At 39.3% G+C, this 25,075-nt stretch overlaps 1 protein-coding gene across 6 annotated transcripts in view; it reads right to left on the bottom strand.

Moving 5' to 3' along the window:
• ano2b (anoctamin 2b) overlaps positions 1-21,717 on the bottom strand; it is a 197,753-nt gene extending 176,036 nt beyond the window's left edge. For 4 of the 6 annotated variants that reach the window (XR_007815003.1, XR_007815004.1, XR_007815002.1 and 1 more), the window contains exons 1-11: positions 21,530-21,716; positions 19,774-19,815; positions 16,901-17,287; positions 6,046-6,144; positions 5,767-5,918; positions 5,146-5,200; positions 4,996-5,047; positions 2,966-3,021; positions 2,335-2,382; positions 1,424-1,488; positions 587-721 (exon numbers count right to left, since the gene is read on the bottom strand). Coding sequence is in view for 2 of the 6 variants with exons in the window: in XM_018684297.2 (XP_018539813.2) it covers positions 587-721; positions 1,424-1,488; positions 2,335-2,382; positions 2,966-3,021; positions 4,996-5,047; positions 5,146-5,200; positions 5,767-5,918; positions 6,046-6,144; positions 16,901-17,287; positions 19,774-19,815; positions 21,530-21,637 (1,199 nt within the window). In the remaining 4 variants the exon portion in view is untranslated. Of the gene's footprint in view, positions 1-586; positions 722-1,423; positions 1,489-2,334; positions 2,383-2,965; positions 3,022-4,995; positions 5,048-5,145; positions 5,201-5,766; positions 5,919-6,045; positions 6,145-16,900; positions 17,288-19,773; positions 19,816-21,529 lie in introns of all 6 variants that reach the window. The other 2 variants (XR_007815005.1, XM_018684299.2) reach the window with 1 other exon arrangement.
• Between the last annotated feature and the right edge of the window lie 3,358 nt (positions 21,718-25,075).

The raw sequence follows: 25,075 nt of genomic DNA on the forward strand, positions 1-25,075 counted from the left end.
TTCTGCATTGCCATTTGTGGATTCAGTCTCAGTAAAAAGACCCAATGATTCTTATGTCTGTTACATTCAACCATTAGAAGTGAATGGGTCTTCTGACACATAAGCACAATACAAGCTTCATAGTATTCATAGTCAGTGTAGGCTGAATTATCAACCTTTTGCTTCATGACACACTCACACACAAACACTGCCAGCTGTACCTTCTGTGTTCCTCCCACACAACCCTGACTACAGCCAGATACAGCAGGTATCTGGGCAATCCCTGTCTAGTGTGTGTATGGGCATGTGTGCATACATTTAAATGGAGATAGGAAGAAACTCTAGTTTTCGGCAGCACTCTATCATTAACATTTAACCAGACATCAAGCTATCTTTATCACTTGTGACTTCAAAGTTAAAATCAAGACATTTTTAATCTTTATTAGAATGTTACATTTTTATGTGACATAATTCAACTGAACTGAGTGACGTTACATTAAAACATGTCTAGTCACTAATGGATTTGTTCATGTTTCCTGCACAATATTTCAAATGAAATGTGGGAATTTAACACCTTTCTTTCACTACTGTATACAAATAGACATACCTGGGTATGTCAGTATCCACTGTTGCCACCCCATAGCCAAACACAATGATCCCAACGATGGAGGCTGGTATGAGCAGCTGAGTATAAACACCAAGCCACGCAAAGTACAGGCCAATCTTCTCCCCAAAGTACTTCCTGTGGGGTCAGAGGTTGAGGATTAAGGGTTCAGTTCATGCAGTTCATGGTCATGGCAGAGCAGACTGCAAAGAATCAAGCAGCACGCAACACAGGTGTGAGAATCCTAATGCTGTTTTATTTGATCCTAAAATAGAGTAAAGAAGACTTAATGCTTTACTTACAGCTTTCATTCATTGCACTGAGCCCTTAGGAAGCCTCCTTTACTATGATTTACAGACCTAAACCCCAAACACTGACTAAACTCTTACCTTAACCATCCCTAATCATTATCATTTGATTAGTGGTGCTTATTGGTGGTAGTAAACAATGTCACATTCATGTCACAAGTTGTTGTAATTTTGAGTTTCCAACTTGTAAATAGTGTTCATGTCAACATTCAAGTTGACTTTCCTGAAAGAGAACAAGTATGATGACAGCACTCAACAACATTTGCGCATGTGAGATCTGGATTAACAGAGTCTTAAAAAAGGTTTGTTCATGATGTTCATTTTCATGCTGTGATTCATTGACTAGGTTATTTAACTACTGTAACGGATTACTGCAATGCTGGAGTATCTCTGTTGCTAATTAGATGTAAGCCTATGACAGTCATCTTAAGTTGCAAATTAGATAAACCAAAAACGTAAAGGCCTGAAAGAAAATCTGAGATACTGAGGTTACTGATGTGATTTCCACATTTCTGTGCTGTGGTCACATTACCTGACAAGATCAATGGGCTGGTACTTGTAAAAGGCTGAGTATCTGGCCCACTCTTCATGCAGAACCTGGCAACAGACAGAAAAGAGAGACAGCCAGTGTGGGTGTATGTTGTCATGTTGTAAGTTTACCAAGTTGTAGCAAGCTGAAAATCAACAAACAGTTCTCAGATGCAGAGCTGAACTGGAGGCAGAAATACTCTGATTGGCTGAGTTAGACCTCAGTGGATGAAGCCAAAACACTGCAGTTTAAGCAACATTATCATGCAGCCAAGTGAAACATAGTGAGAGAGGAGGAAGATAATATTATGAAGTCTGGCACTCTTGATGCTGAAAGAATATAATGTAGCTTCAGTTAAGTATCAGGTTTAATGTCCAAAACATGACACCAATCATAATGACTGAATAGATAAAGAGGAAGTTGCTGATTACTTTCTTTTTTCCACTGTGCTATCCTGCACACCAAAAAAAAACTGTTTATGTTTTGCTGCATCCTTTGAAATTTGAGTCAGTAAGTGATGTTTTTTTCCACCCTCAGAGCAGCTCTGCCTCAGAGAAATGTTTATTGAACTTTTACTTCAATCTGTGACTTGGTTTGGCAGATGGAGAGGAGGAACAGTCTCAGAAAAGAAAAAAATAGAGTAAAGAAAAGAGATAAAGATGTTATAGAAAAGTGGAGGTTCACTTGCTTTTTAGTTGTTGTACATTTAGAGGTCTTATACAGTAGACATTTTTGTCTTGTAGCATACTAAATGGCTGCAGCACTGTATCACACTGGCAGGTTACCTTCTGAAGTACCAGAGTAGGCAAGTGGTTCTTGTAGTTTTTCATTAGAAAGACAAAGAGAGAAGGATCAAGAGAAACAGGAGGAACAAGGGAGAACAGAGGAAAAGAGAGAAGTGAGAGAGGAAGTACCTGTCTGTCATTCCTCTCCTCAAGGTGCCCGATGACCCTATAGTCACCCTGAGGAGCCAGAGGAGAGGGTGAAAGTCATGAGAGCACACAAGCATAAAACACACTTCATGCACTCATCTATAATGGACAGAGAACACATGATGCTCACTCACTCAAACATTTAGAAATGCACACACTACCACACTAACTCACACAAACTGCAAAAATGCACTTGATACAATCAAACACATACTGTAAACAGTAAACTTAAAACACAAATTGTTTGACATGCAAAACTCTCTTGCAGGCAATACACAGATTTTACAAAAACACACACCTAAAAGATTTTTTTTTTTACCAAACTGGTGGTTTTCCATGTTTTAGGACATTAATATAAACTCATAACATCAACAGTGGCTTCAGGTTTTAGGATGAATTTCCAACCTTCACTGGTTTCAGTTTAGTTCAGAGAAAAATCAACTAGCATAAAATTTAAAACTTGCTCCAGATGAAAAAGCTATTTTATCATAAAATGCTAATGCAGTTGAGAGCAGGGACTATCCTGAGAAAGCTTCCATTGTCTGCAAATTGAATTGGAGTGAAAGAAATTGAAATCAATGAGAATCTTGGGAATTTTAAACCTCACACTTACATCGTGAAGAGGGAAGGCAGCATCATACACGCCTTTAGCTATTAATGTGCTGATGCCTGAAAAAGAGAGAGAGAACAGAGACCTAAAAAAACCCCACAAGAGTGTTTGAACATCATTTTCCCCCTCCTGCTGTGCTGTCCAAATAACCACCAAATCTTTAATGTGCCCTTTATGTAAATCATAAACTGTATCCTCTGGGGAGAAGACATGATTCTTTTACCTTTGTTTTGTCTTGAAACCTCAGTAGGAGAGAGTTTTTGTCTCCAAAACTGCTTTGGCTAAAACGTAAGCTTTAAGCCAGAAATTCAAGAAGCTGGTAAAGTTTGAGGTTTTGGCACAGACAAGCAACCATGTAGACTTTTACACTTCAACACAACTAAGGAGTGAGTTTATACCAAATGGCTCCAAGATGTGGTGTGAAATAAAGCAGCCATTGTAAAGAGCACCTCCTGTTATTTATCTTACATCTACGACATACTGCACTTCTAGTGTAATATTCAATTGACTCCTTGAGAAGAAATTCTTCACTTGCTCAGATTAAATGTCTTTCTCACTTCAGCCGAGTGAATTTGAACTTGATTCTCGGTAAGGCCATTCGCTTTATCCCTATCCCTATCTCCCTATTAAAAATTCAACTCCTTATTGTTTCTGTCTGAAAATGGACCAAGTATTACAAAATGGTATTTGCAAACCACTTATATGTGTGAAGCACAGACATTAGGCCACATCCTGCACCCTGCACTGTATTAATTGTGTTTTTCAGTGTCAGGCAGACTGGGAGTAGTTCAGGTGCCACTTTTAGTCTTTGGAAAGTTTCATGTGGGAAGTGTTGGCCTGACCTGTGAAGGTCGCTGACACATTAGATGACCTGGCACACACAACTGGCTCTTTCATCAGCAATCAAGTAATTAATCAATTAATTATCAGTGCCTCAAAGGGGACTAGGAACTATTAATGAACATTACAACCAACACAGATTCACACATGCACATATAACTGAATGAATACACACTCAACCAGCTAGAAACAACCACAACTTTCAGATGCCCCTGCTCCAATCTCAGCCTGACCCAAGAAGTGTGACCCACTTGTAAAGGAGATGGAGGAGTGGGCTCTGTGTGTGTGTGTGACAAAATTTGTACACCAAGAATAAAAGAGAAAATAGAGGTTAAAGAGATGCAACTCTATTTTCTCTTCCCTTCTTCCCCTGCAGCTCCATCAGTACCCGCTGGCTGAGACCTTCTGCTGTGATGGGTAAGCCAACCAGACATATGGTGGACTCTGGAAATGAATCGGGTGTCAGCTTATTTCTATATGGGATGATGGGTCTCATAAATGCAGAGGCAGCTGTTGCACTGTATGTCATAAAATGTACAGATATATAAACACTAAGGCAAGGCCTGAGTTAATCTTAATGCACTCGGCTGGATGACTTGCACTTCACTTAGAAAATCCCAAAGGAAATTATTTAGGCTCTTACATACAAACAGTAGTGCACCCATTTTTCAAGCACAGTGAAGCTCAGTGAAGTCGTATTAGTTTTTTCATGTTTCATACATATTTGGAGTCTTTTGTTGTTTCCACTTCAATAGAATTTGTATAATTTTGCTTACAAATGTTCCAGTGGATGTCTGTGGTTGTAGCAAGTATTGATAAGCGAAGCCTCTTTCTAGGAACTGCCTAATGGAAACAAGGTGTTGCTACAAAGTTGATAGGCTCTGTCAAATATTCCCATACAAATCAGAATTAAAAAGGTGTTCACCCAGTTATCAAGTCATTGCACTCTTTGTATGGGTCACCAGCTGAACACTTTACATTTCCTCCCCACTGAACTCCCAGCAGGCTTATCAATATCACCTCCCACCTGTACACTACCCAAAAAAGTCCAATTGTATTTCAGCCAAACACTGCAACTGATGTGTGACTTTAGCCTGCAGTGTCAAAAAACATGTTACTCAGGCCTTCCCCTACTGTTTTTATTTTCTAATGTCATCACACAGCAGGGAATAACCACAATACAGTGTCCTCACCTATGGTTTGACAGGTTCGTACACACACTGTTCGTCTCAGAATCTCATACACCTAAGAAAGATGTAAGAATGTTAGACTTAAGATATAAACTAATCCTACACAAATATATCACAAAGAAAAAACTGATTAAAATATATATAGACACTTACTATTCTGCCCCTTGTAGCATTGTCAAAGAAAGTGTCTTTAGATGTAATGTTGTACCTGAAAGAAATACAATCCTTGAATTAAAACCTGTGGCATGGAAATGTATGCATTTTCTGTCTGTAATTCTTGACATAAAAACAACATACATAGCAGTGCAAGCACTAGGTTAATTGGGGATCCTATTGGTTCACTTAACCTATTAACTGATTACAGCACCAAACTATTCCTGCCAAGTGGATCACTGGATCTGAGAGTTTATCTTGCCATGTGTGATGGTCTCTAAAATTATATGTTAACCATTTGTTTACATTATATACAACCATATTTTTTAAAAAGCTTTTATGGATGTTGTACACAAAATGGCAACACTCAGCCAGATGTCATGAATGATCATCTTGTCATTCAGTTGTACAGTTGCTACTGGATCTTATTTGATATTTATTTGCTTTGCAGGAGACAGTCTACAGAGGCAACAATCAACCAGACATGGACATTTTTTCTTATCACTAGAGTATCATTGTGCAGTATGTTGATCTAGAGTGCAATCTGTGTGTGTGTGTGTGTGTGTGTGTGTGTGTTTGTGTTTGTGTGTTTGTGTGTTTGTGTGTGTGTGTGTGTCTCACAGGTGGAGTTTGTCCCTGGAGAAGCAGTGTGAGAGAAATTTGGTGCGTTCATGGTCCTGATGAGGTACTTTGGGCTGAAAAGGTTGATTCAGTTTCCTCCAAATTGTGCTCATACTGGACCCAAAACCACTTTCCTCTTTAAGTTCATAACTCTGAAAACACGAAGTACAGAATTAATCAACTTGTTACACAGGTGATTTGCACATATGTCCAAAAATGTACATTTTTTATATTGAGAAGCCCTGTAGGTATTAAACCCTAAGTCAATACTGATCCTACCGTTTTAGTGGGGACTTTAATCTTGAGAAACTCAGCCTCTCGACAGAGGACTGGCCAGGGCGCATGGAGACGAGTAAAGCTGGGGCCGTGGGCCTTTACCTGAAAAACAAACAAAACCTCATGTAAAGTTACATTATAATGTATATGTAACTGAATGCAGTATTGGACCCTAACAGAAAAAAAGGCACACATATACTTTAGAATGTCTGAGCTAAAGTTTTCTACTAAAAAGTCATTTTTAATACACTAAACTTTAATGTTTTGGGAATTATATTACCAGATTGCTTGGCTAAAACTACCTGCTGTATAAAACTGGCTTACCAGACCATCTGTCAGTACTGCTTTGCAATCCAAAATTGACAGACCCTGTTTTAGCAGGGGAGACCTTTTGTGCTACATTTCACTGTAGTCAATTGCTTCTCAGCTGCTTTTACCTCCAGACCTCAACACTGACCTCTGAGAGCTGCAACTCAACACCTCAGACTGCACAGTGCTCAACTCTTCAAGTTATACTTAAGACTGAGCCAGACATAACCAATCCCTGCCAGTAGCCTGACCCACTGAAACACTTTGGCTAACCAGATCAGGATTACTCTGGTATTCATAAAAGATAGATGTAGCCTCTGTGCCTAAAGCAAAGCCTGGAGCTGTTTTCCTTACTGCTTTGTTGCTGCAGCCTGTTCCTGACACATTGGCTTCTCATCATCATCAAATGTATTTATTGTATGTAACATCAAATCCTGACTCATTTAGTTTGTCCTGCTGATGAATCATGGTCCAGTGCCCACACACTAATTATTATTTAATATTGAGATACATTAGCAAAATGTGGTAATTGATGGCTCCAAATGGCATCAAGAGGTATGTGACCGAATTCTGACTATCAGGGCACTGACAAACCTGCTTCTGTCCCTCTGTCACTGAATTTAGTAGAAAAAAAAAAAAAAACACCAAAAAAACTTATTCCAAAATCTATGCAGCAGCCATTATGGAAATGGGTTGCACTGTGAGTGAGAGTGCAACCAGAAATGAAAGAGAGCAGAGCCAGCGGGGGACGACAGTAAGGTAACCTTACCCTCCTCAGACCCCCACCAGCTTCTGTAAGAGGGGAGAGTGAAAAGAGAAAGGTGGCATGGCAAATGATGGAAACCTGAAACGATTCTCTTTCTCTTCTCTCGACTCCTACTCTCCTGAGATCTTTCACTCCCCCTCACCACCCCCCTCCTCACATATATTACTGTACCTTCTGCTGCCCGCTAGACACTGTTTCACTGACTGATTGACTGACTGGCTGACTCATTACCTGTCACTCTTACTCCTCTTATGTTTCATTATCTTCTCCCACTCTCACATCCACACTGTCCTTTGTGCTGCCCAGGGACACAGTGGAGCACAAAGCCACCTGAACTTCACCACTCTTTTAATAAGATACATTGTTACACACGTTTAATAATAAGACAAATGTTTATGGGTAAGTTTTGGATTGGTTTTGATGATTTAAGTTGCACTGAATGCCATCTGTATACAACAGAAAGCAACTTCCTAAGGCAACTGAATGCATGGGGACTGTAGCTTGTTTGTTTCACTTCTTTGTCCAATCTAACATGCTAGCTGTTTTTGTTTTCTTATTACACTCTATCCAATTAATAATGAGTCACATATTTGCCCCACCAATGTTATTTTCAGTCACATGGAAGCAGCAGTTGTTGTTGCTAAGAGCAGTCAACTTGTCACATCAATGAAAGAATTGTGATTCAAGAGTTATTATATCTGCAAGTTGACTTACTGTGTCAACCCCATCGGCACTTGTCACTTTTAGTTTTAGCTTGTTGCATTTATTTGTCTGGGAGATTCTTTAGTTTCATACACATAGAAGACAATGTATTTGACCAGATTTAACTTCCATCTCTCATCTCTGGGCCATTCTTGTGGTCATTTATTGATTGCCATTTCTCTTGCTTTTTGCAGGAAGGTGACAACCTACAAAGATTTGGTTAGGCACAACATCAGTGTCACAGTTCATACTTGAATTCATGCATTCTCTGCCTGTTAATAATTTCAGACCCTGCCACGAGCTCCTGCCCTGCAGTAACCTTGGGTTTCCCACCTTTCAACTACCTGACTCTTTACCATCCAACTACTCACCTGTACCCAATTCCCAAATCAGCTCTTAATATTTATACCAACCCGGTTCCACCTATTCCCCGACAGACTGTCTATTGTATTTTCCACACTGTAGCTTTGGATTTTGCCTTTTTTCTTGCTCCTGGTTAATCTGTCTGCCTGTTTCCGACCTCTGCCTACACACTACCTCCGCCTACTATTTTGCCCTATCCTGCTTCTGCATGCAAAGCCTTAGTAAAGGTGAACTGTTTTGATCTTTTACTGGTGCTTCTGAGTCGTGCTATTGAATCCTCCTTAACCAGAGCTGTGACAACCAGATGTTTTTATAAATCAGTTTTTGTAGATGTTGATCCTAAGACCCTAAGACTGCAAGCTGATCGAAATAAAGTATGGTCCCCAGAAGTGAGGTGTCAGTTTCAAATACTTGATTGCTTGATTTTACCATTGGCCCATACACCACTGCCATCACCACAACCTCTTGCTCCCTGTTTGCTCAGGAGGATCACCAGATTCTTGCCATTTTGCAACATACAACAATACAGCGGATTTCACTCCAAATCCAACCTGGTGTCTCTATATGTTAAGACTCAATATGTAAATTTGCATAGAAAAAAAAATGATAATTAGATGTCTTACAAGCCAGCAGAGAACTTGTTTGTTCACAGTCCTACTGCTGTCACATTTAAGAAATAAGCAATGATTTAGGTCATGATTAAATACTACTGCTACATAACCTTTTTTACCTCTATACTATATCATAGTCCTCTCCCTTGCTTTCTCATACCCATCTGCTACCATCATCTACCATATTTCAGTCACATTCATTTCTAAGCTCTCTCGCCCCCTTTTCCCTCCTCCTCCATCTCTTCCTTCTTCCTCCTATCCCTCCCTTTCTTCTTTTCTATCGCTCCATCAAAAAGCAGAGGATATAAATACCTTAGCCTGGAGAAGGTTAATTAGTAGAGGGATTTCCAATTAGCTCTTTATCTCTGTAGGGGGGTAACTAGGACACAGCCGGGGGCGTCTTTGGGTTGGTGAGGGGGGCACTGAATACGACAGGGTGATCAGTTGGGCAATGGGATGGCTGGGAGTGTACTGGTGAGCACAGAAAAATTGAGCAAAGTCTAAAGAGAGATAAAGACAGTGACAGAGTGTGAGTAAGAGGGAGCAAAAATAGAATTAAGTCAAAAACTGAAAGATACACAAAGCAACACAGCAGAGAGCATGAAAGGTGGCTATTAGTGGAAGTCACTGAATTCAGGTGAAGGTTGTGGGGGGCTGACATTAGAGGACCTCCTACAGATAAACTTGAATATACTGTACTTATTGTATTCTACAACCACAGGCTACCTGTTGCATCACACAGCAGCACTGTGTCTGTGATCATTTGATGGTTATTTTCTTCATCCAAGCAGCAAAATCTGCTGCTATTTGCCATTGATTGTCTTGGGTTAGAAACTGCCCAGATATTGGTGCACTACCTCATTTTAATTCTGTGACACACAACAGTCTGCAGAGCATTTAATTCAGAACATCAAAAGGAGCAGCAACAGGTTTCTGTTGCAGAGCTGTAACATCTGTTGCAAAACACACTGAACAGAATTCTAGTCTACCACAGAATATTAAACTGCTTTAGTAAGATTTCTTTTGCTCCGAGATCATCCCTCAGTGTTCTTTGTTGTGAATGAGTGATTGTGAACAGGTAAAATGTTTTATTTCACCCTATAAATCAAAGAGACAGAGTAAACCTGCCTTGGAATTGGAATAAAAAAAATATGTTACTCTAAACATGTGTTACTGCTTTGTAATAGACTCAAGACTTGTCTAGGGTGCACCCAGTCTCTCTCCCTGTGCATTTTGGGATAATAACTCTAGCCACTCATAGCCATGGATGAGTTAGGCATCCTGGAGACTGTTGCTATTCGAACTCAGTAGCAAAACAAACCCCTCCCTTCAGTGCTCCTTCAGAAGCTCCACCTTCCAAACTCACAGTGCTTGCAAATTTTTGTTTACATGTCTTCATGTCTATAAAAGACTTTGCAAATGTTGTAAGGACAAATATCACAATACAGAGCAAATAACAACAGAGCACTTAGGCTGTGCATTACATGATAAGATAAGACAGACAGACAGCAATAGTCACAAACGCCCTCCTAGTCTAGCTAACATTACACTAAGATCAAACAAGTCAAAATAATACTGTTATTGCCTCTGTTGTAAAGTTTATGGGACAAGCAGAAGTCACAAGAGGGCCCAGCAGAAAAACACTGATCACTGCAAAACACTGCAGAGAAAAACACAGACACAAACCTGAATGCTAGAAAATATTTTTGGCTCATGGTCAGCAAGTAATATGTTCTTTATAGTAGTATGCACTACAATACATCCACGCCCCTAAGAAAATGGATGGCTAAATGGGCTATATTCAGAGTTTGCCTTGGTTCCACCTGAAAGTTTCATGGTACTAACATAACATTTAGAAAACGTTGTTTTTGTTTAATGGATCATTTCACACACTGTCTTTTATATTGACTTTCATGCAAACCTATCAAGAATTCCTCTACAGGATCAGAACTGTTGGAGTAATTACCTGAAATGATTTTCCCTCTAAGAGAAAAATGAAGTAACCATTAGTATTGTGATTTTTATATTTTTTGGACATAAGCAGGCAGGTCTAGTAAAGACAAGTGTTCTGCCTCCCTGCCATCAGTTATGCAATTTGTGGGGACAGACTCATTCTCTACCAAAGGGAAGTCTTACCAAACACTTCATCCTACTCATTCTGTTTCCCAAGCCCCCACAGACTGAACTCCTCAGAAGTCCCAGCTCCACTTCTTGAATTAACATCTCCCTCTGATTTAATTAAAAGTGTTCTGTAAGAGGATGTCCCTAAGAGATCAAAGGTCAGCTCTATAATCCTCAGGCAGGAGTCAACAAGTTTGACATTCAAGCCCCCTTTTTTTCTCACAGAATCCAATTAATCTGAAGTTAAACAGGTTGGACACAAGTAAGAGACTTTAGTTCAGTACAATGGACACATTAAGAAAAACAAACAATACATTGGGTTTGTTTTTCATCTAAACTCATAACTATTTAACATGTTTAATGTGCTTAATGTGATTAGGGTTACTTTTTATGAAATTACTATCCAAAGTCATCTGATTATGTAATTAAACACATGGTGAACCTATTAACTAATGAGATCTGAAAATTCAGATAATTTGGCCACTTCCCAATATGTCATGTCACATCCATGAAAACATTTGCCATTATTCAGCTTGTGTGTGTCACCCAAACAGCTTAAGTTCAACTCTACACAAATGGCTAAAATAGACACACAAGTTTAACTCTTGGGAAATGTCCATTAAAAGGCCTGCAATGGCCACTGTGCAAAGAAAATAACATGAGAATGAGAATAACAACTCTAACCAAGCTGTCACTTAGTAAAACAGTTATCTTATTTAGTGATTCATGTATTCATTATTCAGTTTCAACCTTTTATAAGAAACTGAAGCAGTGATTTTCAAATGTACTACATATTCCAAAACTCTAACAGTAACATTTGAGGTTGATCATTCAATACCCAAATTGTATTAACCAAGATTAGATTAACCTTAATCCCTCAAAAAGTACTACAATGTCCATTAAAACCTTTTGGCAAACATTTAATTCATCCATAATCCAACAGGTCAACGCTTAACAGTCTGTCCCTGTGATGTAAGTTTATTTTATATTAGAGAGTCAGTTTCTATCATTCTTTTTGGGGCTGGTACTGTGTGGACTTAATATATTATGAGGTGTAAAATTCACACAACGTAGCTACATTATTTCATTATCTGAAAACAGACTGCAGCAACAAAATCTACGGGTGATCTTTTGTTCTTCTGATTGTGTCTGTATTAATGATTATGTGAGCAGCAAACCTACCGTTATTATCAGACAATGTTCCTTCTCTTCTCCAGCACCTCCTACAACCACATCTACTGTAGCTGCACACTGTTGGAAGAGTGTAATTATGTTTGTCATTTTATAAGAATACCTGCCACTACATTCTAATGAGTGATACTGGAATGCAAGTGTTCTTCTTTCTACTGGCTCCTCTCAGCAGCGGATTCAATCTACCCCTCAATCCATGAGATGAGATAAGGAGCTATCAGTCAGCTAATCTCATCCTGGCTTAGGCTCCATGGCCACACTGTCAACAATCTGATTAATACTGGCCTGCGGGCTGCACACACTGCCAACTGGCTGCTAGCCAGCACACATACATGCACACGCTCAGTCACATGTATTAAGCAAAATAGGTATCACACACACCAACCCCTAATCTTTGAACTACAAACATATGCTCCCTGAACATTGTACCCTACATATGAGACCTCACATTGAGTCACTGTTCCTGTTTCTAATATTTTGTATTACCGTCACATTTGATGTCACATTTCACAAAGTGTAAACTCCCAACAGCTGAAGTGAGCAACACTTCAATTTGCCAAATGAGTCCTCTTGCTGTTGGACCCTAAGTGCAGCAGTAGTTCATTTGGTAACAAGTGGAACTCTGTGGCAGTGATCCTGTAGAACACACAGACTTTGTGCTCTGCCAAGCACCTACTACGAATACGCACATGCACACGCACACGCACACATGCACACACACCAAAAGCAGGGAAGAACTACACACTCTCACATGCAAGCACAGGTTGCTACGTAACACACAATCACAGCGAAAGCAATTTGTACATGTCAAAACAAAATTACCCATTTCAGGCTAAATTAGTAAATCGATACAAAGAGGTCAGTGCAGCAGCTGTGTTGGCTACGGCAACTAGAATTAAAGTCTACCAGCACAGATGAAACCATCAAGCTCTTGTGTGGATTGTGAATCTAAAATAAAAAGATTCCCCAGTCATACAGGTGGTAGACACAAGATCACAGAAACATCACATGAAAAATGTGTTTAGATTGTAAGTAACTAAGTCATGATTAGAAAACAGCAGGAAAGATGAGGCATTTTCAGTGCCCTGCTATTCAGCAGTCAGAACATGGAATTAAATCTCTGAACAGACCTCAGAACAAAGATGAAGTGAACAAAGTGTATTATCTGAAGCGAGAGGAGGTAATTATATCTTGTGAGAAGATAAAATGAAATGCCATCCTTAGATACATTCAAATACTCTGAGCTCCAAAACTCTCTATTAAGATTAAATGATGCTTGTAGTAGCTGGTGTTGAGGAAGTGTTTCACATAATCCTGCTGTTCATGGAGCCACTTACTGTAAATTTGCTAAGCTGTATTAAGAGGAAAAACTATAAGCTTGGCTATATTCTGCCGCTGCACAACAATCACCAGTCTTTACAATTTAGTAGATGGCTGACATCAGTACAGACCCATCCATATCAATAATGACTACTGTTGGTTGAAGGTTTCCTTTGTTCTTCTGGAAGCGTTTCTGGATGAAGGAACAAGGCTGAATGACTCAGACTTCACTGTTTTTTCCATTGCTTCGGTTTGCAGGTTTGGTGCAGCTTGCACCAAGTTGTGCATTTTTGTGTGTTGCCCTTGGATACAAGCTGTTTCTGACAGAACTCTTTCTGTCTTTAAATACCACAGAGTGAAGAATTTTCTGTTAAGACTGTGCTGCAGATATTTTTTGATTATTCAGAGAGAAGATGATTTGGTGTTTTTCAATCATGTGTCAGTCTGTCTTCTGGTGAGCTAAATTTGTCTTTTCCACTGTTTGATTTTGCTAATGCAGTTTGTCCATATTTGACTTTCTATGCTGCCATCATTATCCCTCATTTTATTTACCTTTTACCTGTGTATCTGATTTTATCGATGTACAGTAGGATATATTTTGTTGATTTCAATGAGCGTAATTATGCTGCATTGTGGGTACAAAAAATATAGGTGGATGTCTTCCTGTGCTTTTGGCTATGATTGTATCTGCAATTTGTTTGTTCTAAAGCTGACACATACTGATCATCGGCACTAAGTTAATGACTCCTCTAGGTTATGTCTTACTCTCTTTTTCACATAGTGTTTCTGTAATTTGGTTAAGAGCAGCAAGGTGATTAAGGACAGCAGAACAACACAATACATAAAACAGAAGAGGAAATAAAAGATACATTTCAAAGTTTAATGGAAACCTCCTCATGACACTGTAATACAAACCTCATATCTTTAACACACTGACTCTCACCCACCACTTCCCTCTACCATCTGAGCCACATTCCTATGTAGGCGCTCACCTTAAATAGCTCAAGACAGAGTTACATCAGATCCTGTGTCAAGATTTATCTTAAAGAATGCTGTAAAGTCACTTAAATCTATAGAATCTGGTCTGTGTATCAAACCACAGGCTGCTGTTTGATGTCTGACATTATAATCCTGATCACTTCTCCAAGTATCGTGATCCAAAACATCATCTTGATTAAAAGGGCAATGCTTTTTCCAAAATGAAGGTTTAACATCCTCATCTACAAACACAGAAGCAAAGGAACATGCTAGTGATATTTCTGAACATTACCTGCTTACTATTTTGCTTAAAGCTGCACTATCATTGTTTTTAAATTAACAATGGAAAAAACATGAGTATGTGGAACGTGAAAACTGTCTGTCAGAGGAACAAACCCACTGAGAATTTTCACCCAACAGCGCAGGTCACCTCAGATCTATGAAAAGTTCAGGAATCTTTCAGTTCCTTGTTTTGGTTGTAAGGCCCAAAGCTAAACTGATACTTACCATTCTTATCAGTGCTGTTTCCAGCTGCAGTATACAACCGTTTCCTAAGTCTACTGTACGCTACCAGCCAAGCCCCATACAGCAAGCAGACATAGTTAGTGATTAACTGGTGAACACAGTATTTAGAGAGCAACATATTTCCTTCCAAAATTGGCAAAGACCAAAAGAGAGTTAAAAGGAAAGTATTTATTGAATCAGATGGTCAGTAACATGATCCTAAGTGAAGTGATATTGCTCCATGTCTGCTTGCAATGCTGCCCCCTTGAAATTACATTCATATACAACAAATTTGCACTAGCAAGTACTTTTTCAAAGAAATGTGACGCAGAGTTGGTTACATTTTCTATTAACATAATGAGGAAATATTGTTGCTAAACATATTTTGCACGTAAACAACTAAACCTCTCTCATACTGAACTCTTGGTCATTCTGGCAACCACCCCTCCATCTAAATATCAAGCTCAAAATCACCCTAATCTCCCTTCGTGCACAGTGAAACCCTTACATATGGTCTGGATAATGGCAACACGTCTAGTTGCCAACGCTATCCTAGAAGGGGACATGCCATTATGCTGTTTGTTGACCTCCACTGGCTATGCACGGTTGTCCGAATCAAATTCAGTTCACTAATGCTTGTGTGTGCACACATCTACTTGAACTCAATCATACAGGCTTATGCTCCTACTCAGCCATTATGTTCCTCCAAGGAACGTTGTCTGGCATCACCATCCCTACCCAAGGCCAGGCAATCTCAGTCCAGACTGTTCCTGTTTGTGGTTCCCTGATGGTGGAGCGAGCTACTGAATGCTATCAGAACAGGGGCATCTCTTTCCATCTTCAAGAATGTCTTGGAGACTCCTCTTTTAACTCCTCAAACACCCTAACATGCCTAACTAGCACTGACTATGCACTCACTGTGTACTGCTCTCTTCTCCTTATACTTATAATTAGTGCTTACTCCAAGGTCTCCTACTGTACTGTAGCTTGAGTGTTATCCTCCACTTGAAAGTCACTCTGGATAAGAGCCTCTACCAAATTAGTAAATGTCAATGAAAACATCAGTGAAACATTAAGGAGCAACAGATTTGTTTTCCACCCAAATATCTGATCATTCAAAAACATGTTGCCTCTAAACATAATCTAGCCAGCAATTTGTCACCCAACATAACTGGGAAAATAATTTTGTATATAAATGTCATCTCTGGGTGATGGAGTCGCTGCTGAAGCCCTCTGTCCTACTTGTTTAGTAAAGGTATAATGAGTAACATTTCTGCATTAAAATGTCTAAAAATGAATAGACCTATTTCATATATTTTGTAGAGTTGTGTACTTAGATTATCGCAAATGTTTCCAGCAATATTCAAACCTATAGAAATCCGCAATTGTAACCAAAGTATGTAGACTGTAAACTGGGTTCTGTTGTCATCTATTTTACAATTATCAAGTTGGTACCTGCCTGAAGCCTAAGAACATCACTGTCTCATTGTTGTGTACACTGCACTGGAACCTTATGACAACAAAAACCTTGAACCTTAAACCATGAGTACAGTCAGCCCTAAGAGTAATAAATGTTTCTACACAACAGCAGCAAACCAACAGCAGATCCATCACAGGCAATACATGGGGAATTATTGCTGTATGCCAATGCAGCTTTTTTTTAGAATGTGCTTTTAAGGCCATTAAAGTGGGATCTAACAGTCGACTAACAAACAGCACTACAATTTCAAAATCTTGATATACATTGTAATAAGGGCAATGTGAAATTCTTTCTTTGTTTCTTGTATTGAAAAATTGTTGGTAAGGAATTTTGCATGAGCCTTTAAATCCAGCAACAATGAAGAGTTCCTTAAAATCCTCTGTTGACTGCATTACCACATAACAATTAATCATTAGAAAGTAAAAGATAAGCAGCCATTTCTGGCATCAATACAGTGCCCTGAAGTAGTAAGGAAGAGAAGAACATGGAGTATGACCATACTCACACACTCACCTCTTTGTCTCGCTCTATCTCCAGGCCGGCCTCCAGCAAGTTGGCCTCAAACTCTTGTCTGATCAGACGCATCTCATGGTCAGCCGGCTCCGTTGGCTCACTCCCTCCTGCAAAACCCAGCTCCATGAAGACCTCACCGGCATTCGCAGCCTCCTCTCCCGGCATGCCTCCTCCTCTTCCTGCTACCGCATCCGAGCTCACCGATTGGGGAAAGTTGCCATTGGAAACAATGGATAATCGGTCTTGTGACACTGAGGTGCCGACAGGACATCTTATGGAGCTGTGCCGCCGCTGATGGAAGACCAGAACGTAGTCAACTTTCCGTCGGCCATCAGAGAAGTAAAGGCCTTCTGTGTTGCACTGAGGGGTTGAAGTTGAACCTACAACCTGTGGGAAGCCAAGAGAAATCAGAAGGAAAGTAAAATATACGGTTAAGTACTCACTAAAAAGTAGCAGTAGCACTAATCACTGAAACTGCTGTGAGGTAGTGGAAACCAATCATCTTCATCATACTCAGATTTATGTATAACACTCAATTTAACAAATATAAATTGTGTAAAGACAGCATACAGAGCACCTTTAAGCAGCAATAGAGTTACGTAATAACTGTTTGAATGAACTTAAACATCTACTGCACTGTCAGCACACGCAAACATAAGTGGCTTTTGGCAGGTTCTCAAAAACACTGAAGTGAGAACCTTCAGCAGCAGAGTGGGCAGTCAGCTCACCTTTGGCAGTTTTATTCTTTATTTAGACAGAGAGAAGGTAGAGAGGGAGACTAGGACACAAGAGGGAAAGCTCTGTAGGCTCTGGGTATGATGGGAGATTTTTTTTACTTTCCAAGAGGAAGGCAGGTTTCTTATTTATCAGCAGGACAGGTTTCTAAAACATACTGTTGGTGCATCTATTGTTTATGTCTATTAAAGTCTATTCTACTCTGTTGACAAACCTGGTGTGTGTATGCGTCTTAACACACAAACAACAATCACAAAAGCTCAAATATTAAATTTGAGACTGAATTTATTTGTTACATTTATGCTAATAAATTGACTATCAATAACTTCAGCCAAATGTGTGCTTATGTGATTTTGTAACTATAGCCTGATAAACGCCCTCTTACTCAAAACCAAATGAACTGTTGTGTTGTCTTCTGGTTCTTGGCATGATTGAAGTGCAATATTTCACAAGCAAAATAGGCTAATAACTCAAATGCTCTAATGCAGCCTCCCTGTTGAAAACCTAATTTTTATTTTGTTGAAACAATAAATAATACACCAATTCTGACATAAATTATTTAAATAAATAGATGGAAATATGCCACGATTGTGCTGTCAAGCTCATGTCTTAAGGTTTACCACAGAATAATCCATTTATTTATTTTAAATTTTTTATGGAATTTTGTCTGAAACTGTCACTGTGGCTCCACTACTTGTTTTGTCTCGCAAAAACAAAATAAATATTAGCTGAGCTGACGTTATCTAGGCTTGACATTTTTTTTACACATGTAACAGAAAAAATTTCCAACATTTAGTTTAAAAAAACGTTTTGACTATGTTGAGAAATGTGACCTAACTAGCAAATAAGCTGTAGCATGATAGCTAGTGACTGTTTGCAGAACATGGCTGAAAATCACCGTAACAGTGTTGGAGCACATTGTAGGGGCTACATTGTTTAGAGTAAAATTTTTCAATACCTCCTCATTTCTCGACGTTAAGCAAACGTTAGTGCCGTTTTTTCTCTTAACATGCGTCCAGCTAGCTAACTCACAACCTCAAGTGAGCCAAATTAAAAAATTCAACCCTCATTTCACCGTCCTATTTATGACTAAAGACTCAGCCCTCATTTCACCGTCCTATTTATGACTAAAGACTCAGTATACATGTCAGAAATCATAAAACTTACATTGAGGGACTTACTTACTTGTCTTGTCAGCCAACGTGTCGTCTAGCTTGACTTTCACTAAAAAATGTCCACATGCTTGGTTTGTTCCAGTGCTACATTAGCTAAAATGTTAAAAAGCCCATACACATCCATGGTCCTCCCACACAGGTGGTTTCACTTAAGACTAATTAGGCTTCTTCTAATCACTAACAACCAGAATCTTCCACCAGAGAGCACTGTATTTACTTTATTGGCATTTAAGTGTTTGACTTTTAAGTATGGAAATTAAAATGGAGGAGTTGCAATTCTCAGTCTCACTCACTATCAAATAAAAAATATCCTTTGGAAGTTTTACATGTATTCACCAGCTCAGAGCACACAGTGGTTGCTGCCTCCAAACTCCTGGAACTTTTCCTTGGGGCATCTGTTTAGTAACACTTTTGTTTGCTTGTTTTTAATAAAGAAGAACTTACTGGGAGGATTCCCATTTAGTTTAGCCCAGCTAGTTCCACTAAGGTTCACAGATGCTTGTATTGGCAAAACCTAAACTAAACCTCTGGAGGACGCTCCCTGGAGGTTGTAGTAAATCCTTCACAACCATAAAATGTGATACTGTTTTGATGATACCATAAAATAAGCAGTTTATCTGTGGTAATCGTGGCGTCGCACTGAAAAACCAAATAACTATTATAATAATTATGATTATTATAGTTTGGATATAGTTTCTTATGTTTTCTGTGCGTATTGGATCAATTATCAGCTGTTAACTGAACAGACAGTATCACCTCCTGAACAGTGGCTTATAGTACATTTACTGTGAAGAGCATCGCGGAGTTTGTAGCAGTGTCGTTACATGTAAAGTGGCGATGAAAACTATTACAATGGGTCGTAAAATAGAGGTAAATACACACCGGTCGATGGAGTAGCGAACTACTCAAGGCAAAGAGGAGAGAAGCAACAGAGTGAGAGCAGATGGATACTGTTGTACTCACTGGGATCTTGTCTTCACTCGCGGAGATCTGCATGCTGTTGCGCTTTAGAGACACACAGAGAAGTAGAAGGAGAGCAGGAGTGAAAGTTGGCAGTAAAAAACAGCCGGATTCGTCATCACCACCTTCATCCCCGTCATCCCCAAATGACACCTGAGGTCAGTCCAGGTAGTCCACAGTCCAGGAGGAGCGACGGCTCATCTGAACCAGGTTTCATTGTTTTGTTAGAGAAGAATCAGTCGGATATTAAGAGGCAGCGCGTTTAGTGCAGCAGCCCGATCACACGCTGGTGATACCCATCTATCCGACTGTGGGATCTGGAGGATGCCTGCGCACCGCCGGCGCTTTTGGCACGGAGCGTGCCACACTGTAAAAAATGTCCGCCTGCAATATGTTATCAAGCTTGATGCTGAGTCTCAAAATGCCCTTTTACTAAAGTCAGTCAACACATTTCTGCTCACTTGGTTTGTCACATTCACATCAACATCGCTGGCTTTTTTAAAAAGTTTTGATTGCTTCTCGTAATGGTCTCAAATCACCTGACTGAAAAAATACAAAAAATAAAAAATGTTGGTTGATTTGCAATAAAAGATGGAACTTCATCAAACCTTAGGAGGTTTTTTTCTATTTGTGCCATTAAAATATTATTTGCACTCATCTGTGGTCTCAGCGGCAGGTTATGGTGGATATTTTTTTACAGTGTGGAAAGGTGCAGCCTTCTCTGCTTACATATCTCTGTGATGCACCTGTTTTTGTTGTTGTTTTTTTAATCACTGGCTACACCAAAATAACACAACTATCTATATAATGTATTGAAGCGTTGCTTTTGTCCCTCCATAATATCTCTGTCCACTCCAGCAGTGGTTCCCAACTCCTTTTGGCTTGTGACCCTTTCAGATGAAGCCCTGTCCACTTGTACTGGCCAGTCATATGTTATGGCCGTAGTGTAGTGTAGTGTGACCATGAGTTGTGAGCATTTCTAGCAAAGACTGGTTCTTCCTATCTTAGATTGTTTAGTTTGTGGGATGTTTAGACAGAATATGAGGTGGTAGTATCCGAGATTTTAAAAGGGAAAAGGTTAAAAAATAATAAGAAGAAAGAAATGATAAATACAGTTTGTGTAGCAGCAGTATATATTTTCTATCTTTTCAACTCTTGGGGTGTAGAGGGATACAGCTTGACAAATGTGGTAACGAAGGTGCATTTTATAGGAAAAGACCTCAGAGACACCTCAGACTTAATGTTACATGCACAGAGATACCTTCTGAGGCACTGCTAACCCCAGGCTTCACCATTAACCTATTTCTAACACCAGCCTTCATCCTCAACTGAAGTCTTTTCCTTAAACTAACATTAACATTAACCTTGAACACATACTTTTTACTCAAAGTCAGTCTGAAGTCAATTTAATTCACCCAAATAGCTCAGTTACAACTTTTATTTTGAAAAACTACAAGAATAAGCATCTTATTCTGTGAAATCATTTAAATGAGATTTTTAGATTTCTACTTTATGCTAACTCATAAAGTGATGCAATGTGGTGAAACCCATTACACACAGAGGAAATATTACATGAGTAGCTTAGTTTAACAAGTTGCTCATTTTTGTATGAGCAGTCACCCCTACAGTGTAAACCCCAAAAGTCTTAACCTCAAACCGTTTTTCCCCTTTTTTTTTCAAACGCACACACACACACACACACACACACACACACACACACACACACACACACACACACTTTCTATCCTCCTTTAGTCACCTGTAGCAGACTTTGTGATTCCTCAGCCCAGGGTTCTTCTCTACCTTCTCTATAAGGTTCAGGTTCCATGATGCTGTAGGACATGGGGTCCAGCCTCATCCCAGACATGTCCCTAGTCAGGTGGAACAGGGTCTCACTGTGGATGGAGGAGGACTCGCTGAGTGCCGTGGCCACTCGGATGAAGCCTGCACTATTAGTCCATGAGTCTGAAAGATATTTACTTGGAAATTAAGTGGAATAGAAATGTAATGTAGCCACAGACACTTAACACCACAAGAAGCAACTTAATGCTGTAATGCAGCAATCCATTTTAAAGAATCTGTTTACCACAAATGATTAGTATTGTGATGTTTCACAACTCTGCTTCTCAGAGCTGGAAGTGGTAAAGCAACCACAACCACAAGCAGTGAGTGCACTTTACTCTGTGAAACTATATCCCACCAGAGACCAAACACAAAACTGAAACAATGTGAATCTAGAGCTTCTTGGATGATTCAGTTATATTGATTCAGGTGTTTTTTTACATCTTGTCCCGTGCTGCTTACTTATATATACAGGCAAGGTCGACCAGTGGTGGAATGTAACTAGGTACATTTACTCAAGTTAATACATTTATTAGACAGTTATAGTTGTAAGTTATTTTATTTAGTAAAAAATGATGCATTAGTATACTCAATAGTATGGATAATACTTAAAGAGGATATTTGTAAGTTTTTTTTCCTGCTGAACATGGATTCACACTGAAGGCAGGTGGTAGTGATGGTCACTTGACAACAGCTTTCAGCTATCATCGAGTTTACAAAACATTACAATACTTTTACTGTGAAATGGGTATTTTAGTTTGGTATTACAACTTCAAGTTCACACACAGAAATGATCTGAAAAAGATAAATGTCTTTTTGCACTCAGATCATTTGATGCATATTCGTGTTTCTCAATTTTTTACATTTTCGCATTATTCATCCACTTTTCCCACATACATTTTCCAAGCCAGAGTGGAGATGTGCCAGATTCCAATCACAAGCCACAAATATGCTAAGTGGTCTAGTGAAGCTTTGTCTCAAACTGTGCAAATTGATGTGTGTGTCAGTCAATCACAAACTCTGTCTCAAAGCACTTTACAAAGGACAAGCCTACGTAGAGAGGGATTCTCAACAATCAGTCTCAAAACACAAAGAACACAGGAAAACAAAAAGCACAAGGCAAAACATATTGTAAAAGGTGTAAAAGTCTTCATTTCATTTTGAAGGGAAGACAAAAACACCAGTAGATTACTTGTTGCTCAGCCACTGTTCAGTGCTGAGGGCTGTGATTTTTTTTTGTTTGGGGGAAGCAGTGACAAAACAGACATTTCTCCATCTTTATCAATCTGACTGCCATGTTGTCAGAAGCCGCAACAGATTGTTGTTTTTTGTAATAAGGTTAGTGTATGTCTGTGTATGTCTGTGTATATGTGTGTGTGTGTGTGTGTGTGTGTGTGTGTGTGTGTGTGTGTGTGTGTGTGTGTGTGGTTATTTTAGGGATACAGACAGCTGTAGCCATAGTAACGCACCAGGCCACGTGCTGTGCTCTCATTTCAGCACCATAGACAGACTATCTTTTGCTCACCCATCCGTACACGCAGTTGTACAACACTTAAACATACTCTATAAGCATGAGATCTGTCAGCCAGGTCAAGGGGGAAATATGTTTTGATAATGTTTCTTTTCAAGCATTTTCGGGCTATAGGGAAAGACATTATATGGCAACAGTTGTGTTTCTCCTCTTCACAGCTCACTTGACAGCAGCACAGTAGCCTGGAGGTTAGAGAGGCAGGCCTGAAACTGGAAGGTCGCCAGTTTGAATCAGTAGGAGGGTAAAATGAATGAGAAAATCCCTCTTGTATAAATATAAAGCAGGGCATCACAGGAAATCAACACAAGGTTCTGTTGAATGTCTCCAGATTTTAAATAAAGTATAAAATACATTACTAAAATACATTTTGCCCAATTGAAATGTGTTATTCATCCCTTCTAGAGGTTGACCAACATGTGTCTTAGAGAAATACAGGGGTGTCCAAACCTAGACAAGACATAATTTCTCTACTATACACTGCATTTGCAAAAGTTGTTGTGAAACATGTTTTAAAAAAATGTTATTGTTGTTGTTCTGTAATCATAGCCAATAACAAAATTTCTCTTAAAAAGGTGTTCCTGAGGACAAAACATTTAAATTTGAGTCCCTGATTTATCTGTTTCTCCTTTTATGTGCCAACAGTGAAAAGGTTTCCTCAGTTTCCTCAAAATGTTGCCTTGTATCAGAAGCAGTTGGAATCTCACCCAGCTTGCTTCTCAGAATGATTGTGTAAGATAAACACGCTCTCTATTTTCACACTAATTTCTAATGGTAGAGACAAAGGGCATCTTTCAGGGAACAGCTAATGGGCAGCGACACAGCACAAAGACTTAATGCTGATGCTTTTATCACATGTTGTCTCAGCTCTGGCTCGCTGATTGTATAGAAGCCTCTGCCAGGGTGCAGCTGAATTCATTTTTAACCCTGTTTTATTTGGTTTCATGTTATTAACCGTCTTTATTAGGCAAAAAAAAAAAAAAAAAATACTAATGCATTACAGCTTTAAAGCTTTTCAGCACTTTGAAGTGAGATCTCCAATAACTGTTTTCAAAAGCATTCAAGATGCACTTTGTTGAAATAGACAACAATTTGGTCCAGATTATGAAAGTCCTCCTTCAGTCAAAAATGTTTTTTGCATGCAGCAGGTTCGAGCAAAAACCTTCATGAGTCAGTATTCTGCATTATATCACATGATCAATATAGGGACCTGTGTTACATGTGTTTCTGTGACCACTTGCAAATGTATATTTGTGATTTCACCATGGAGCAGAAGTGTCAAAGTCTATGAGGATCTCAGTCAACAGGCCCAGGATGACCCAACCTTCATGTCATGGGTCATCACCGGTAACAAGAGTTGGGTCTATGACTACACACCAGACACCAAGCAGCAGTCTTTGCAGTGAAAGAGCCCACAATCCTGAAGACCAAAGTAGGCATGTCAGGATCATGACCAAGAACATACTGCTCATTTTCTTCCACATTCTGTGAACTTGAAGCATTCCAAGCATGGCAGGAGTGCTGGGAGTGGTGACTTCATCAAAGGAAATGGAGGAAAAATTGAAATTACGTACACTTTTTTCCTGTTGTAGGCACAGTCTCTGAACTTTTTGATTGCACCTCATATGTGAGTTTGACAGTAGAGTGTTTTCACATTCATCTGCTTAAAGGCAAAAGTTCTTCCGCCTTTAGATTAGGCATGTACACAAAAGTGTGATGTGGACACTTTAAGTCTCCACTGCATATGCACTGGACTTTTCAGTGAAGTAGGAAACATTTTGTGTCAAGTAGTTTACCATTTGCATATTGATATATTCTGGATTTTTTTGTGAGCAAAAATAATTAGCTTGTAATTTCTTTACAAGCTAATTGTGCTTTTTTTGTAGGAAAACCACGTCAGACACAAACATATCTGGAGGGGGTCTTTAATCTTCC

This window comes from Lates calcarifer, linkage group LG18, assembly GCF_001640805.2.
Source record: "Lates calcarifer isolate ASB-BC8 linkage group LG18, TLL_Latcal_v3, whole genome shotgun sequence".
Classification (NCBI taxonomy): domain Eukaryota; kingdom Metazoa; phylum Chordata; class Actinopteri; family Centropomidae; genus Lates; species Lates calcarifer.